This window comes from Artibeus jamaicensis, unplaced genomic scaffold, assembly GCF_021234435.1.
Source record: "Artibeus jamaicensis isolate MK-2021 breed Jamaican fruit bat unplaced genomic scaffold, CSHL_Jam_final contig_797, whole genome shotgun sequence".
Lineage (NCBI taxonomy): Eukaryota > Metazoa > Chordata > Mammalia > Chiroptera > Phyllostomidae > Artibeus > Artibeus jamaicensis.
Genome location: NW_026521977.1, coordinates 28,990,866 through 29,006,090, shown reverse-complemented (window position 1 = coordinate 29,006,090; position 15,225 = coordinate 28,990,866). Strand labels below are relative to the sequence as shown.

Sequence of the window (15,225 nt, the reverse complement as noted above, 5' to 3'; positions counted from 1 at the left end):
GAGGGGTGGGGGGCTGTGGCTTCGGCATGCCAGGGCTCAGATGGGTGTGACCTCGTCTCCCTGCTTCCTTCAGGCCAGAGGCGCCTCTGCAGAGCCCAGGGTCAGCCTTCCTCAGGCCCAGGCCGAGAGGAGGGATCGTTTACTGCCGGGAGCCCGAGGAGAGTTAAGGACATTTATTTCACATTCACGTCTGTACATTTTCTATAAATAATATGGAGCTGAAATAAATATATACAACCATCTCTTGCCCACTCGTAGGCCATCTCCCCCTCCTGACACCCAGTGCCAGGAGATGCTGCCTAGAGGCGCGGATTGTATGCTGAACTTGGCCTTTCCCCAGCCCTTCAGTTCTTGGGCAGGGCAGCCAGTGGTCCCTGGGAGGCCCCTGCCTAAGGCCAGGCCGACCTGCAGGGAGGCCCTGTGGGCAGCAGACAGACGCTTGGGGCCCGCAGGAGGAGCCGCCAGCTTAGCCAGAGACTGCGGGGGCAGGGCGGTGGCCGCTCCCTCGGCCGCCCTTGACCGCCTCCTCTCCCTGCCTGGCCCTCGTCGGGGAGCACAGGCCTCAAAATTCCCTTGTTCCCCAGAGTGGGACTGCTCCAGGCACCCAGCTGTAGGGTCAGACTGCCAAGGACAAGGGACCACAACACAAGTGTCTCGAAGACGTGAAGCAGTGGGCTCTCACGGGCCTGTCCTCAGAGTTCTCAGAAGCCACTGGCCCAACGAACGACAGACACACACACCTGCACACGTGCACACTCACACACACACTCACTCACTCTTGAGCCCTGAGAACAGTAGACTGGTCTTCTGGGAGCCAAGGGGGCACTGGTGGAAAGGACTCGTTTAGCCCTGTGATGGACACACTAACACACCAACGGAGACACTTAACCAGGGACCGGCCAAGCCTCGGAGAGGGGTTTGCAGAGAACATAACACACGTCACCCACTTCTCATCCCGGCAGCACCGTGCAGTTGGGAACAGCGAGAGGCAAGGGGTGTCCCCTGGGGCCAGGGCAGCCTTAACCCCCTCCATCAGCTAGAGACGGGCCGGGGAGGGGTTCTGAGATCTTCCTCACTGCTGCGAACTGCAGCGACGTATGAGAAGAGACACAACACGGAGTAGCAGATCTCGTGGGCCTAGAGGGGAGGGAAAAGCAGACCGATCAACGTCCCTGAGGCCCTCACGGGCGGGGCAGCGGGTCGGGACGTGTCTCTCCCCCAGGGCCGAAGACCCGTTTCAGCTTCAGGTGAATCTTCGGCATCTGGACCAAACTGGCCTTTCTGATCGTTCCTGATCACCCCTCACGCTGTGCTCTCAGAGGGCCCGCCCCGCTCTGTCCCAGGCCCCAGGGAGCCCTGTGGAGACTGGCCCCTCAGGGTCGGGTGGCACACTCACCATTGGTGTCTTGTACTTGTGGCTCACCACTTCTTTAATTTCAGGAACTAAAACCGGACGGGCAAGAGACAAAACGGAAAGTTCAACACTAAGAGCGGTAGTGCCACGCTCCCCCAGGCGGCAGCGCCTGGCACCAGGGTCCCCTTTCCCTCTGCGGCCTCTCCCAGTGGCTGCAGTGCAGGCTATGACAGCTCCTGTCCAGCCCCCGCAGCGCAAGAGGACACCTCCCAGACACCCTGCTCCGAGGTCTGCGGCAGCTCCCCGCTGGGTGGCTGTGGCCCCACCCACGTCTATGGGAGCAGGTTCATCTTTCACCAGTGTGGCCGCCGCTGCCACCTGGCCCCAGACATACAGGCGGGGGTCCCCGATCTGGGTTGGGAGGACAGTGGTCTAGCCTGTGCCTCACCTGCTGAAATGCCCGAGAACTCGGGCCGCGTCAAGCACGGCTCCCTGTCCCCCCCACCCCCACACAGAGGGTCCCGAGGCCGGATGCAGAAGTGGCGTGCCGCCACACCGACCCGGCGTGTGCGTCTCCTTCCCTGCGTGGAGGAGAGGCCCAGGCCTGCCTGCCGTGTGAGGGAGAGCGTCAGAGGGCTCTGGAGCAGGCACACCGAGCAAAAGAGACAGGCGAGTACAGCACCCGGGAGGAGGTGACAGGGAGCGTCAGGCGAGATACACACATGTCCACAGCCCAAAGTGCAAGACCAAGAGTCAGCCCTGCCCCAGCCATGCAGGGGCTCTGCTTGGCTAGAGGAAGAAGTGAGGCCTCCCGGGCTCAGCCGTCATCGCGGCCCCTGGAGGTGGGAGAAGAGGGGCTCAGCCTCCTCCTGGGGGCCAGAAAGGTAGGATGAGAGTTGGCCACACCTCCTTCGGACCCTGAGAGGTAAATTCAGGGACCCAGGGTTCACAGGGAATAAATTCATCAAAGGTGGAGCAAGAAGCCCAGGTCCTCGCCTGAGTCAGACGACTCCCCCAGATATCTCTCTGGTAGGAGAGAGAAGGGAAAAAAACTCAGGACCAGTGAGCCAGCGCGCAGGGGGGGGGAGGTTGGGAAGGAAGGGGTGGGAGAGAAAGGAAGAGACCAGTGTGAGCAGCTGGGTGGGTGGAAGGGGGTCCGCCCCACCCACTGCAGGGCCCGAGGCAGTGGCCGGGGGAGAGAGCACCAGCCGAGCGAAGTCACTTTACCTGCTGGAGAACGAAGGTTTTCATAGCAGCGATGAGGGGCACAAAAGAATGAAGCACAAACACAGCAGGAACTCAAAGCCCCAGGGTGAGAACCCACTACACTGCACGTGGCGCTTGGCTGTGGTGCCTGGCTGCCGGGAGGCTGGCTCCCAGCTCCCAGCTCCAACCGCCGTCTGCCTCTGAGGCCGCCAGGCCCCTCTGCCCTCTAGAGTGAGTCTGCAGAGGCGTAACAGGGTCCCCCTGGGCCACCAGGGCGGTCGTAGCAGGCAACGTGAGCACAGCAGAGCGTGGGGACTGCCCATCTGCTCTGCCCCAGAACTTTCTGACCATCGCCTGGCCGAATGAGGGAACTTGGCGCTAGTTCGGTGAGACTGTACGGTGCCGCCTCTGAGCTGCAGCCTGACCGGCGCCCCGTGCTCTTCTGTGACCCACTGCCTGGCCCCACTGTCTCTCTGTCTCGCTCCCCTTCTCTCATCTCAGGTTCCCTTTTCTTCCCTCTTACTCCGGCCCCTCCAGGCCTCTCGGCAGTGGCTCTCTCTGCCTCTAGTCCCTCCTCTGGAGCTCCGAGGTTTGTGTTACTGCCGTGTGAGTCCAGACCTAAGAGCAAAATAGTGTAATTACCAAATTCCTCCAGGACAAAGACTCCTCGGACTGTATTGCACTTTTTAATGTGATTCAGCTCTATGAAAACCTGCAAGAGAGGGAGGGAGGGTGGGGTAAGGCCCAGAGGCTACCCCTTGCCCCATGAAGCCCACTCTCCCAGCTCTAGCCCCGCCCGCACACGGAAAACCTATTTCCCAAAGGGAGGACAGGAGAATCCACACACACGCAACTCAAAGCGCTAAGAAGCGAAGAAGGCAGAAAGGGCATGTACCTTCCGCTCCTGGCCGGAGGAGAAAGCATGGGAGAGAAATGAAGGCGTTAGTTGTAAAGGTCAAACCCAACCCGAAGGCCCCTCTGCTGGCTTGGGCTGCCCGCCCGCGCCCTGTGTCCAGGACGGCGTTTGTGGGACACGGTGCCCCAGGGGTACCCGCCCTCAGCCCATCCGCTCTCTGCCCTTCCATGCATCCTCCTCCGGCGCAGAGGGCTGGCACGGGCGCAAAGCTCCCCTCGGACTGTCCTTGGGCAGACACGGTGCTACCTTCCTTGAAACAGGATCCAGGCTCTCCCGAGAAGCACGCGGTGATGGAAACAACGGCCACCACTCATGAGCACCTACCAGGAGTTCTACGGACACTGTTGGCAGCCCCTCCGTCTCTGTGGCCCAGCGGGGAGTGCTGCCCTCACTTTGTAGGCGGGACGCGGAGGACCAGGAGGTTTAGCTGCCCGTGAATCACGGGGCTGGGCCCTGAATCCAAGTCAGTCCCAACTCCAAAGACTGCTCTTTCCCCACGTGCGAGCCTGACTGTGCAAGCCCCTCGGAGGGTCCCGGCTCCCTCAACTCCGCCGGGCGGTTGTGGGGCGGCAGGTGGACCCTGGCCCTCACCTCATTGTCAGTCAGGGTCTGGTTCGCCCTCTCTGTGGGGACTCTCTTCGGGGGCAAAGCCTTAAATTCCAGCCCAGGCCCGTAAGTGCTCTGTAACAGCGAGGCTTTGGGTCCACCCAGAGGGGCTGCAGACCGAGGGTGGGAGCCGGAAGAGGGCACCTGGATGCTCACGAGATCTTGTCTTCAGAAGGTGAGGCAAGAGGGGCGGCCAGGCACTACAGGGGTAAGAAGCCTGCTCCCCAAGAAATGCCAGCACCTTCACGGTCCAGAAAAGTGCACAGGTAAATCCCTCTTCGGGCTATGTATACTATTACAAGTATACTGTTGGAAATATTAATGTTTCCATAGTAAATATACTACTGAAAATATACGGCCAAGAAGCCCCGGGCAGCTGGTGCCCGGCACAGCAGAGCTGCTGCCGGGTCCCTGGAGGAGAACTGAGGAGGCGAGTGGAAGGGAGGCAGGGAGTCCGGGTGTCCTCCCCCTCCCCGACCTCGGGGGTCTGCTGCCTGGAGGGGCTGCGGTGCTTCACACACTTGGCTCGGGCTCGGGCCGGAGCCTCCGGAGGGGAACCAGTGAATTGGGACGGGCGGGGAAGGCACCTGGGTGAGGAGTCAGAACCGGGAGCAGACCCAGGAGGGAGCGCTGGCCTCAGAAAGGAAAGAACTTAGATGTCCACAGAGAGGAAAAGTAACATTGAGGTAAACGACCAAGAGAAAGAAAAAAGTCAGCTCCTACTGTGGAGTCTCAGTGAGGGAAAGAGGTCTCCCAAAGTGTTCCCCAGTCAAAGAAGGGGTGCGGGGCCGGTGGAGCGGGGACAGAGTGCAGGGGACACTTGGAGGAAGGAAAAGAGTAAGAAGAAGAATCAGCCGGGGAAAAAAGCAACCACACACTCCACACGGGACAGATACGAGCTACTCACACATCCGCACACACGCACGTGCACACTTCACGCACACGCTTGACATCAGCTGGTCTAGACTCTCAAAGCGGAACCACTAAGCAAAAGCACACCCTGGGACCAGGGAAGGCGGATGCTGCGAAGAAGGGCCGAGGCGACGCTCCCACTCACACTGCGCCAGGTCTCACCACGGAGGCTCCCTCTGCCCTGGGCGCCCCATAACCTCCCCTCTGCACCTTCCAGGTGCCTGTGAGCACCACTGTGCCCCTCTGGTTCCTCTCTCTGCTCCGGCTGCTCCCGTCCTCCCACTGGCCTGAGAGGCCCTCTCCTGCTCCCTGGGAAAGCTCTGGGGACCTCGACACTGATCCTTATTGCAGATGAACAACAGTGCTAGGAAGCCTTGAGCTGCCACTTGCACCTACCTGGTTGTGCATGAACTTGAGATTGATCCCTTCCAGGGTGACCTGCAGCAAGCCACCCTCGCCGGTCTTCATGTCTTGCACAGGGAACTCGCCGCCTAGTTCAGGCCCTGTGGGGAGGGAGGAGGTTATCAGCCAAGTGGGAGGTGGGCACCCCCAGCCCGACTTCCTCGCCAGGGCCCCGACTCTCCTGAGGACCAATCGAGATAAACAGAAGGCACCGGCTCAGGAGCTCTCCTCACCAGGTTTGATGCTTTGCTGCCGGGCGGCGGCGCGCTCCATGCTGTCCTTCACACAGTAGTACAGCTCCCGGCACTGCGGCACACACATGGGGACAGAGCTGCCCATCACTCCGCCTTTGGAGCCCCTGCCCTCCCCTCCGTGAAAGCTGCTGGGAGCCTGGGCTAGGGCCAGGCTCGGCCACGGCTCCGCACACCCTACTCCACAGTCCAGGCCACAGTGGGGCCCCAGACAAGGATTTCAGAATTTTAACTTCCACACAAGAAACCTGACACCTTGCCCTCAGCGCCCGCCCCCAGCCCAGGTGGAGCCCGTGGTACCTTCTTAGTGTAGAACTTGTTGAGCTGGGTCTCGGAGCCGTTTCTGCGCCACAGGCACAGCACCTTGGTCTTGGGGCAGTAGGTCATGTTGATGAGCTTCTCGTACCACCAGCGCTCGTACACGGTCCCGATGTGGCTGCGCAGCACCACGCAGTCGTCGCACACCTGCGAGGGCGCACACAGCGGCTCAGTGGCCCGTCCCGGCCAGCCTCGGCGTCCCAGCCACGCTACACTGTCGGCACGGCTGGGTCTGGGGCACCCCGCCCTCGGGTTCTCTGACGTGTGCTCACAGTCGTCCTCAGACGGGGAACGGACACTGAACTGTGGACGCACTGTCCACTGGAGGGTTTATGGGGAGAGACGCGTCACTGAGAGGAACCTGGGAGCCGGCAGGAGGCTCCCTCTTCACTTTCGTTGGTGCCCATCAGCTCTCGCGTGCTCTGGGTTCAAACTACTCAGAGGACGGCTCCTGCCTGCGTCTCGCAGCCTCGGGAGTCGCCTCTGTCGGCAAGCGCAAGGCAGGGGGTCATGGCAAGCTCCACCAGGGACAAAAAAAATGGATTAGAAAACATATTTCGGTTGGAACTATGTTTCCAGAGTAAATATTAGAAATAGAAAACATATTTCTAATCCTGGCTCAGTCCTGTTCTTCAGAAATCTTAAAAAAAAGTTAATTACACGTGTGGCACATAGACAATGCTTATTGCTGAGAAGTTCCACAGTGCAGGGCGCTATAGATGAAAAGGCAAAGTCCTCCTCCACGTCCTCCTCCCGCTCGGCAGGCGCCCCCGGGTGAGGTGTCTGTTCTAAGGGGACCTTGGAAGCACAGTGGACTGGGGCACAGGGTAAGGCCAGACCGCCCAGGGCCGCAGTCCACTGTCCTCTTACTCGGCTGTGCCACCTGGGGAAGTTAACCTGCGCCTACCTGTCCTCCTGTGTAAAAACTTCATGGAGTTCTGGTGAAGGTTAAATAAATTAATGTGCATAAACTGCTTAGAACAAAGTCAGGCACAGAGAAAGTACCCTGGTGTCAGCTGCTATAACAACAATATCGTTATGATCCAAGAACTATCGATTGAGGACTTCTGGTCAAGATGGCGGCACAGGTAAGCATGGCTCAGCTCTTTTCACAACCACATCAAAGTTACAACTAAAATATAGAACCACCGTCACTCAGAACCGTCAGAAATCAAGTTAAAGGGAAGTCTGCTGACCACAGAATTAAAGAAATCACATCCATCCAGACTGCTAGGGGAGGCACAAACACAGAATGGGCTGGCCCCACACCCACATGTGGTGGATAAAAATTTGGGAGGGATATTTTGGGAGTCAGGAGTCCCAGACCCACACCAGGCCCCCCAGCCCAGGGTTCCAGTGCCAGGAAGGTAAGTCCCCACAACTTCTGGCTGCAAAAACCAGAGGGGACTGAGTTGGTGGAAGAAACTGCTGGAGCCCCAAGCAGTTCGTCTTAGAGAACCTGCACACGGACTCAGATTCACTCCCTCTGACCTCTAGCATCAGGGTAACAGCTTGGCAGGCACAAGCGGTATTCAGGGAGAGATTGAAGTGTCTGGCATGAAGGTGAGTGAAAAGCATTGTCCCTTTTCTGGACCCTCCCCAACAGAGCCAGTGGGCTGGTGCTATATCTGAGACTCCATCAACCTGGCTAGCACTGTTTGACCTGTCTGGGGGATCCCCAGAGACTTTATCTCACCCAACTTACAGGCCCACCCAAGCTGCTTTTCCATATGAATGGCTTGTCTTAGTCCATGCTGCACAACTTCCTGAATCCTACCAAATAAGCCATGGCTGGCCTCAGTGAGCCCCAGGCCAGGTACCAGCAGCATTCTCAGATTGCTTTATAACTCAGGAAGGGTGGTCTAAGGCGAAACACAGGTGGAAGCTAACCTTGGCCTGAATTACCTGGGAAACCCCAGGGCCAGCACACCCAGTGGACAGCTACAGACCACACTGGAGCACCAACACCCTGTCCCTGCAAAGCTCATCCTCCACAGAAGGTGAAGGTTGGTGGTAAGAGGCTATAGCCAATCCTTGCAGCTGACTGGCCTGGGTAAATCCCTCCACCGATCTACCAGCAGCAACCAAGACTCAACTACAAGAGAAAGGTGTACTCAGCCTACCTTGAGTGCGCACCTCGAGTACCCAGCTTAGGTGACAGGGCAGGCTGTGCCAAAGGACCCTACAGGACACCTACTACATTAGCCCACACTGCCAACACACGGAGTCAAAGCAGCTCTACCTAATACACAAAAACAAACACAGGGAGGCTGCCAAAATAAGAAGACAAAGAAGACATGAAACATGTCTTGGGTCCACCCAGAGGACCCAAGAAACATGGCCCAAATGAAAGAACAGATCAAAACTCCAGAAAGAGAGCTAAATGAAATGGAGATAAGCAATCCATCAGATGCAAAGTTCAAAACACTGGTTATAAGAATGCTCAAGGAACTTAATGAGGACCTCAACAGCATAAAAAAGATCCAGTCAGAAATGAAGGGTACATTCATTGAAGTAAAGAACAATTTACAGGGAAACAACAGTAGAATAGATGAAGCCAAGAATCAAATCAATAATTTGTAATATAAGGAAGCAAAAAGTAACCACACAGAACAACAGCAAGAAAAAATAATCCCCAAAATGAGATAATACAAGCAACCTCTGGGGTAACTTCAAGAAGTCCAATATTTGCCTCATAGGGGTGCCAGAAGGGGAAGAAAAAGAGCAAGAAATCAGAAATCTATTTGAAAAAATAATGAAGAGGGGGTAGGGTTTCTAAAAAATAATAATAATAATAACAAAAAAAATTTTGCCCAATTTGGTGAAGGAAATGGACATACAAGTCCAGGAAGCACAGAGAGTCCCAAACTAGATGAACACAGAGAGGCCCACCCCAAAACACATCATAAGTAAAGTGGCAAAGGTTAAATATAAAGAGCGAATCTTAAAATCAGCAAGTGTAAAGAAGTTAGTTACCTAGAGGAGAGTTCCCATAAGACTGTCTGCTGATTTCTCAAAAGAAACTTTGCAGGCTAGAAGGAATTGGAAAGAAATATTCAAAGTCATGAAAAGCAGGGACCTACAGCCAAGACTGCTCTACCTAGCAAAGCTATCATTTAGAATCAAAGGGCAGATAAAGAGCTTCCCAGACAAGAAAAAAACTAAAGGAGTTCATCATCTCCAAATCATTATTATATGAACTATTAAAGGAAATTATTTAAGAAAAAGAAGATCAAAACTATGAACAATAAAAGGGCAAGAACACATATCTATTAACACTTGAATCTAGAAAAACAAACTAAGCAAAGAAGAAGAACAGAGGTAGAGCACTGGATACAGAGAACATTTTCATGGTTCCCAGGTGGGAGGAGGGTGTGGGGGAAGGGGGGAAGGGGTGAAGAGGTGATGCAATTAAGAAGTACAAAGTCGGCCCTGGCTGGTGTAGCTCAGTGGATTGAGCGTGGGCCAGTGAACCAAACAACTGTGGTTCGGGGAACATGCCTGGGTTGTAGGCCAGTTTCCAGCAGGGGACGCATGAGAGGCAATCATACATTGATATTTCTCTCCCTCTCTCCTTCCCTTCCCCTCTAAAGATAAATAGTTAAAATCTTAAAAAAAAAAGAAGAAGAAGAAGAAGAAGTACAAAGTCACAGAACAGCCATGGGGATGTAAAGTGCAGTACAGGAAATGGAGTAGCCAAAGAACTTAAACGCATGACCCATAGACATGAACAATGGGGGGGGATATTGCCTGAGGGAGTGAGTGGAGGGGAGCAAGGGGGGAAAAATCAGGACAACTGGAATAGCATAATCATTACAATATAATTTAAAAAATAAATATCACCATTATCATTATGACGAGTATCATTAAACTTTTCAGAAGCCCTGTCTTCCTAAGTCCCTGACCTCCCTCCATCTGGACACCTCACAGGCAGACCTCAAACTCATCATGTCCAAATCTCAACCCAACATCCTCTTGGGCAGATCCTCCTTCTGAGTCCCCTACTGAGTAAATGGTGTCACCACCCAGCCAGGTGCCCAAGCCAGAATGAGGCACCACGCAAGGCTCCTTCCGCTCACTCCGTCTACACCATCGAGCCCCAACCGATCTACCTCAGATATCCCTGGAACGCTCCACGCCCTCCACTCCAGCCATTCGTCCCAGAGGTCGCTCTGAGGGGTCCCCCACGACTCCTGGACCCTCTGCTGTGCATTCCCGTAGCGCCCGCCTTGAACTGCTCTCACAGTGCTCATCATACTGTATGGCAGCGTCTGTTTAATTATCTGGCTTCCCCAGTGGTCTGCCCACCCTGTAAGGGCAACGGAAACCACGTCTCCCCTATTCGCCGCCGTACCCCCAAGTGCAGCAGACAGCCCACCACGTGCTATGTGCTCCGTAAATGTGAGGTGAGTAAGTAAAAGTACCAAGTAGTTGAATGAGAACTAGAGGCCTGGGTTAGCCCCATAATCTCTGAAGAACATCACGTGAAGGAGAGGGGCTGCTGTTTGGGAGAACGTGCGGTTTCTAGCCTGGGGACATGACGGTAATAACGTGTCCTGCCCGCCTAGGCCGCTGGTGTGGGTGTAAACTGGTCGTCTGTGGGTTGGCTACTTGGCAGAATCTATCAAAATTTTAAAAGTATGTAAGCTCCATTCAGAAATTTCACACTAAGAATCTATTCTGTAGAAATTCTCACGAGTACGCAGAGATGTATGTTCAAGGACATTCAATGAAGCATTGTTTAAAAAAATGGTAGAGGGGACTAAATTATGGTGCATCCATTTAACACCTAATAGAAAGATACAGTAGTTAAAAAAACAAATTATATAATATTTGTAGTTTGATAGCACTTTTGTAAACACGAAAGCAAACTCCCATATAAGTCAGCTCTGTTTATACAAATATGCATTTTTTTAACTCTGGAAGGATTCACACCAAACTAACAGGTGATTACTCTGAGACATGGCAGGGGGGTCACAAGACTGGGAGGAGGTGAAGCGAAACTTTTCTTTTTTACTTTATTCACTTCTCTATGGTTTGAAACTTTTAAAGCATAAACTGTCTCACTTTTGTAATAAAAATGCAGTGGGGGCAGGTAGAAGAGGGTAAAGGGGTCAAATACACGGTGACGAAAGGAACCTACACCTGGGGTGGTGAGCACACTGTGGAGTTTACAGGTGTCAAATCATGATGCTGCACCTGAACTGATATGATACCATTAACCAGTGCTACTCATTAAATTCCACTTTTTAACAAAGGCAACAAAGATGGCTTTTTAAAGCCTTTGCAAACTGCTATCCAACTGACCACGTGCTGAGAAAGGCTGAAAAACCAGAGAACCTCGCAGCAGCCAGCTGAGCACAGAGTGAGGGAGGGGCACCGCTGTGGTGAGGCAGCCTTTCACGGAGGGACAGCTGCGAGGCGACGGCACCGTCCCCACTCCAGGGGTTCCGAATGAGGTTCCCCTGCACAGCGGTGACAGTGAGTCCTGTACTCCACAGAATCTTCTTCCGGAGATTTATTTTTTAAAAGGAAAAGGAACGGGCAAGAATCACCTGCCACCTCCACTGTGGCGCAGACGTCCTGGGTCCACGCTCGGCTCTGAGAGATGCGGGGCCAAATTCTAACGCGTCACGGTGGCATGAAAATGACTCCCTTCTCAGTTACATCGTTAGCGTTTCTGCTTTGGAGCAGACACGCCGTGTTTGATAAACCACCTGTTTAAAAAGCTGTGAATGTGAAAGTCAAATTCGACTAAGCCAAAAGGAAATAGAATACTTACGAAGATTACTTAATTCCACTACTTTATACAGGAAGTGTCCTTGGTCCCTACCATTACTTAGAAGAGATCCATTTTAGAATTAAAAACACAGAAATGAAGAAAACACGGCCATTTCCTTTATAAGCCTGGAGTAAGAAAGAGCTTTTCTACCTATAACGCAAAATCCAGAAATCATAAAAGAAACGACGGATCAACTACATAAAAATTTAAAAAATTCTACATGGCAAAAACACCACGAGCAGGATCAGAAGACTACTGAGGAACTTTCCAGTGGCAAGACCAAGCTGCCCACACCTGAGCCCCCCGACCACGAGGGGAGAGACAGCCACGCGGGGCAACGGGACACGTATGGTACCATCCAGGAAGTGCACCTGCCAAAATACTCAATCTAAAACTGTTCGAACCTCTCAACTGAACTACCTGTTTATAAGAAATCCAAGTGACAGAGAAACATGTTAATACCAGTCAGCAAAAAATCTACACTGAGCCCTGGCTGGTGTAGCTCAGTGGATTGAGCACAGGCCTGCAAACCAAAGGATCGCAGTTCAATTCCAAGTCAGGGCACATGCCTGGGTTGCAGGCCAGTTCCCAGCGGGGGACACATGAGAGGCAACCACACATTGATTGCCTTCCCTCTCTCTCTTCCCTTCCCCTCTAAAGATAAATACATAAAATCTTTTTTAAAATCTACATGGAGATACTCCTCCATAGGGCAAATTTCTTTAAAAAAAATACTGGCAAAGTGGGAGGGGGACTATTACATGTTAGGAAATAATTCAGAATCATATCAACCAAATTATAAAAGCATTTTCCCTTTGACCCAGCAATCCCACTCCTGAAAATTCTTAGACAAACCTGCACAGGAATGAAATGAAGCAGGCACAGCATCATTCATGGCAGACTGTGAGCTACAGCAAAAATGTGGAAGGAAACCCAGGGCCCATATACCCTGATTGGTTAAATTAACTAGGGTCCGGCCGCAGAGTGGGATACTATGCAGCTGTAAAAAGAACAAGAAACTTTCTGTACTGATTCTGAAGATCTCCAGGATGTTTAAGGAAAACAGCAAGGTACAGGTCAGTGGATGTGATGTGCTAAGAAAGGAGAGAAGAAAGAATTTATGTTCACGTTTTATTGTGTTTGCATTAAAAAAAACCTGGAAGATACAAAAGAAACCAATAAAAGTGGTTATCTACAGGAGGAAGGGGTGAGGTGGATGGGGACAAGAATGACAGCAAGACGTCCCAACGTATATGTCACAATATGTCCTTCTGACTGAAGGACAGTGTGACTTTATCACCTGTTATATAAATATAAGTACATTTAAAAGGAATGATAGGGAATAATCTATTATGTTATTTGTAAAAGCCTGAAAACTTAATGAATGATAAAAGGACCATGAAGATGAATGAGATAAGTGGGAAAGTCTCCTGGCATCAGTTCTAGGAGTTCTTTGTGACTCTCGAATATTCCTCAGGGCCCCCGGTGTGAGCCAGCACCCACCTCCATGAAAAACAGATCTCCATTTGTGTCTGTCCCCGCATGCACCACGAACGTCTGCTTCTTCATGTGCCGGCTGCCACTGGACCGGATAGAGAGGTCACGGCCGTTCTGAGGAAAGAGAGGTCTCTCAGGGTCACGCACACACCCGCCCACAGGGTGCTCCGGGCCATGCACCCCCTGTGGCAACTAAACTCCTAACAGCGTCCTCCTAATGGCGCACCTGCTGTCTGCTGGCTGTCTGCCACCCACCAGGGAAGGGCTCTCAGACAGTTTGGTCTCAGCACTCCTAGGCTCCTTACAAGCCACAGACAGCTCCCGAAAGCGTTATGTTTGTGTGTGTTACCTTTACAGATATTCACCGCAGTAGAGAGTAAAATGGAAAATTTTAAACGTTTACTAATTCACTTAGAAGTTATTAACTACCCATTAATAAACCCATTGCACAGTAATATAAAACATGGTTCTGGTAAAATAACTATTTCTCCAAACAAAAGAAATAAAAAAGAATGGCACTGTGTTACATTTTTGCAAATCTCTAATTTAAAGTCTGGCTTAATAAAAAATAGCTGGGTTCTCGTAACTGCTTCTGCATTCAATCTGTTGAGACACATTGGCTCTGGTTGGGGTAGGCAGAGAAAAGCTGGCCCCGCCGAGATGTGTTTAGAAAGGGGAGGGGCATTTTAATAGCCTTTGCAGATAAATATGCAAATTCTTCGTGGGTACTATACCAAAAGTCGAGAAGCAGCAGTTTCCAAAAGTTAGCTGCAACGTGGGATCTGCAAACACATCAGCGAACATTTTGTACTTTGCTACATAAAACCCATTTTTCTGCCTTCCAGTGTGAGTGGCTCTTTTACCCACTTGAATGTGTGACACCACACGTTAGTCATTTGGCAAATACTGCTTCATCAAGTCACGCGGCTCTTCTAAATGTCGACACACCGCACATCGAAGAGTCACAGTTACTAACAGCAGCGTCGATCACATCGGGGAAGTCTGCAAACACCAGGAAGCTCCCAAATAACCACCATTTGTCAGCCACGCTTCCGGGTAACAGGACGCGCGTGGACCAGGCTGCCAGGCCGCCTTGCAGCTCGAACCGTGGCAGCTGCTTTCCCGCCCAGCGGCCGCATGCTGGTCAGCGGCGGACACGCTCGTGTGCATCTCTCGTTTTGTCACACGGAAGATCACAGAGATGTACAGTCAAAGGCCAGATTGACTAAAAGTAATGATTTTAACCGCTTCATCAAGGACATTCATAAGTGAGACTGAGTTGGTTTTTTGGTTTTCAGGGTTTTTTAAATTTTTATTTATTCTTAGAGAAGGGGGAGGAGGGAGAAAGACAGGGAGAGAAACACCAGTGTGTGAGGACACTGACTGGCCGCTCCTTCCCTTCCACGCCCCTGACCAGGGACTGGCCCGCAACCCAGGCACGTGCCTGGACCAGGAACCGAACCAGCGACCCTCAGACTGATGCTCAATCTACTGAGCCACACCAGCCAGGGCAATTTTTTTTTCTAATAAGAGAAAGTTTACTTAGTCAGGGAGGTACATAAAGTGAGCTGTAGAAGGAACAGGCTCAGGAACCAAGTTACGGAGGCACAAGAAGGGCCCGTCGAGCCCAGGAGAGGGAAGGGTGAAGGTAACGCACGTGGGGGAGGCAGCGGGACGAGGGGAAAGGCGCTCCAGGGAGGGAGAGCCCGGAACTGGGTTGTTTTTGTCTTCCTCTAACTGAGAGTCGTGGAGGTGGGGACCACAGGGCCCCTCGAGTGGTCTGCAGACACAGCCTTCCCTGTGTTAAGGTGCCAGTGGTTTGACCGCCATCAGTGCAAATGTCACCCAGTGAGAAAGGCAGACAGCACTGCAGTGGTGTCGTGAAAACGCCCGAGGGCCCACGGACCCCACGCTAAATGGCTGCTGCAGCACCGTGTCAGGGCACAGAATCCTACCCTACCACAGCAGGGCGAAGGCCGCG

General features: G+C 52.7%; 1 protein-coding gene across 28 annotated transcripts in view; it reads right to left on the bottom strand.

Annotated features, from left to right (window-relative positions):
• Window positions 1-417: 417 nt before the first annotated feature.
• MADD (MAP kinase activating death domain) overlaps window positions 418-15,225 on the bottom strand; it is a 42,047-nt gene continuing 27,239 nt past the window's right edge. For 18 of the 28 annotated variants that reach the window (XM_053672962.1, XM_053672959.1, XM_037166125.2 and 15 more), the window contains 7 exons: window positions 13,251-13,358; window positions 5,948-6,112; window positions 5,630-5,702; window positions 5,391-5,497; window positions 3,203-3,272; window positions 1,397-1,443; window positions 418-1,137 (listed from right to left, as the gene is read on the bottom strand). In XM_053672962.1, coding sequence (XP_053528937.1) covers window positions 1,033-1,137; window positions 1,397-1,443; window positions 3,203-3,272; window positions 5,391-5,497; window positions 5,630-5,702; window positions 5,948-6,112; window positions 13,251-13,358 — 675 coding nt within the window. In that variant the 3' untranslated portion in view covers window positions 418-1,032. The other 10 variants (XM_037166140.2, XM_037166142.2, XM_037166148.2 and 7 more) reach the window with 2 other exon arrangements.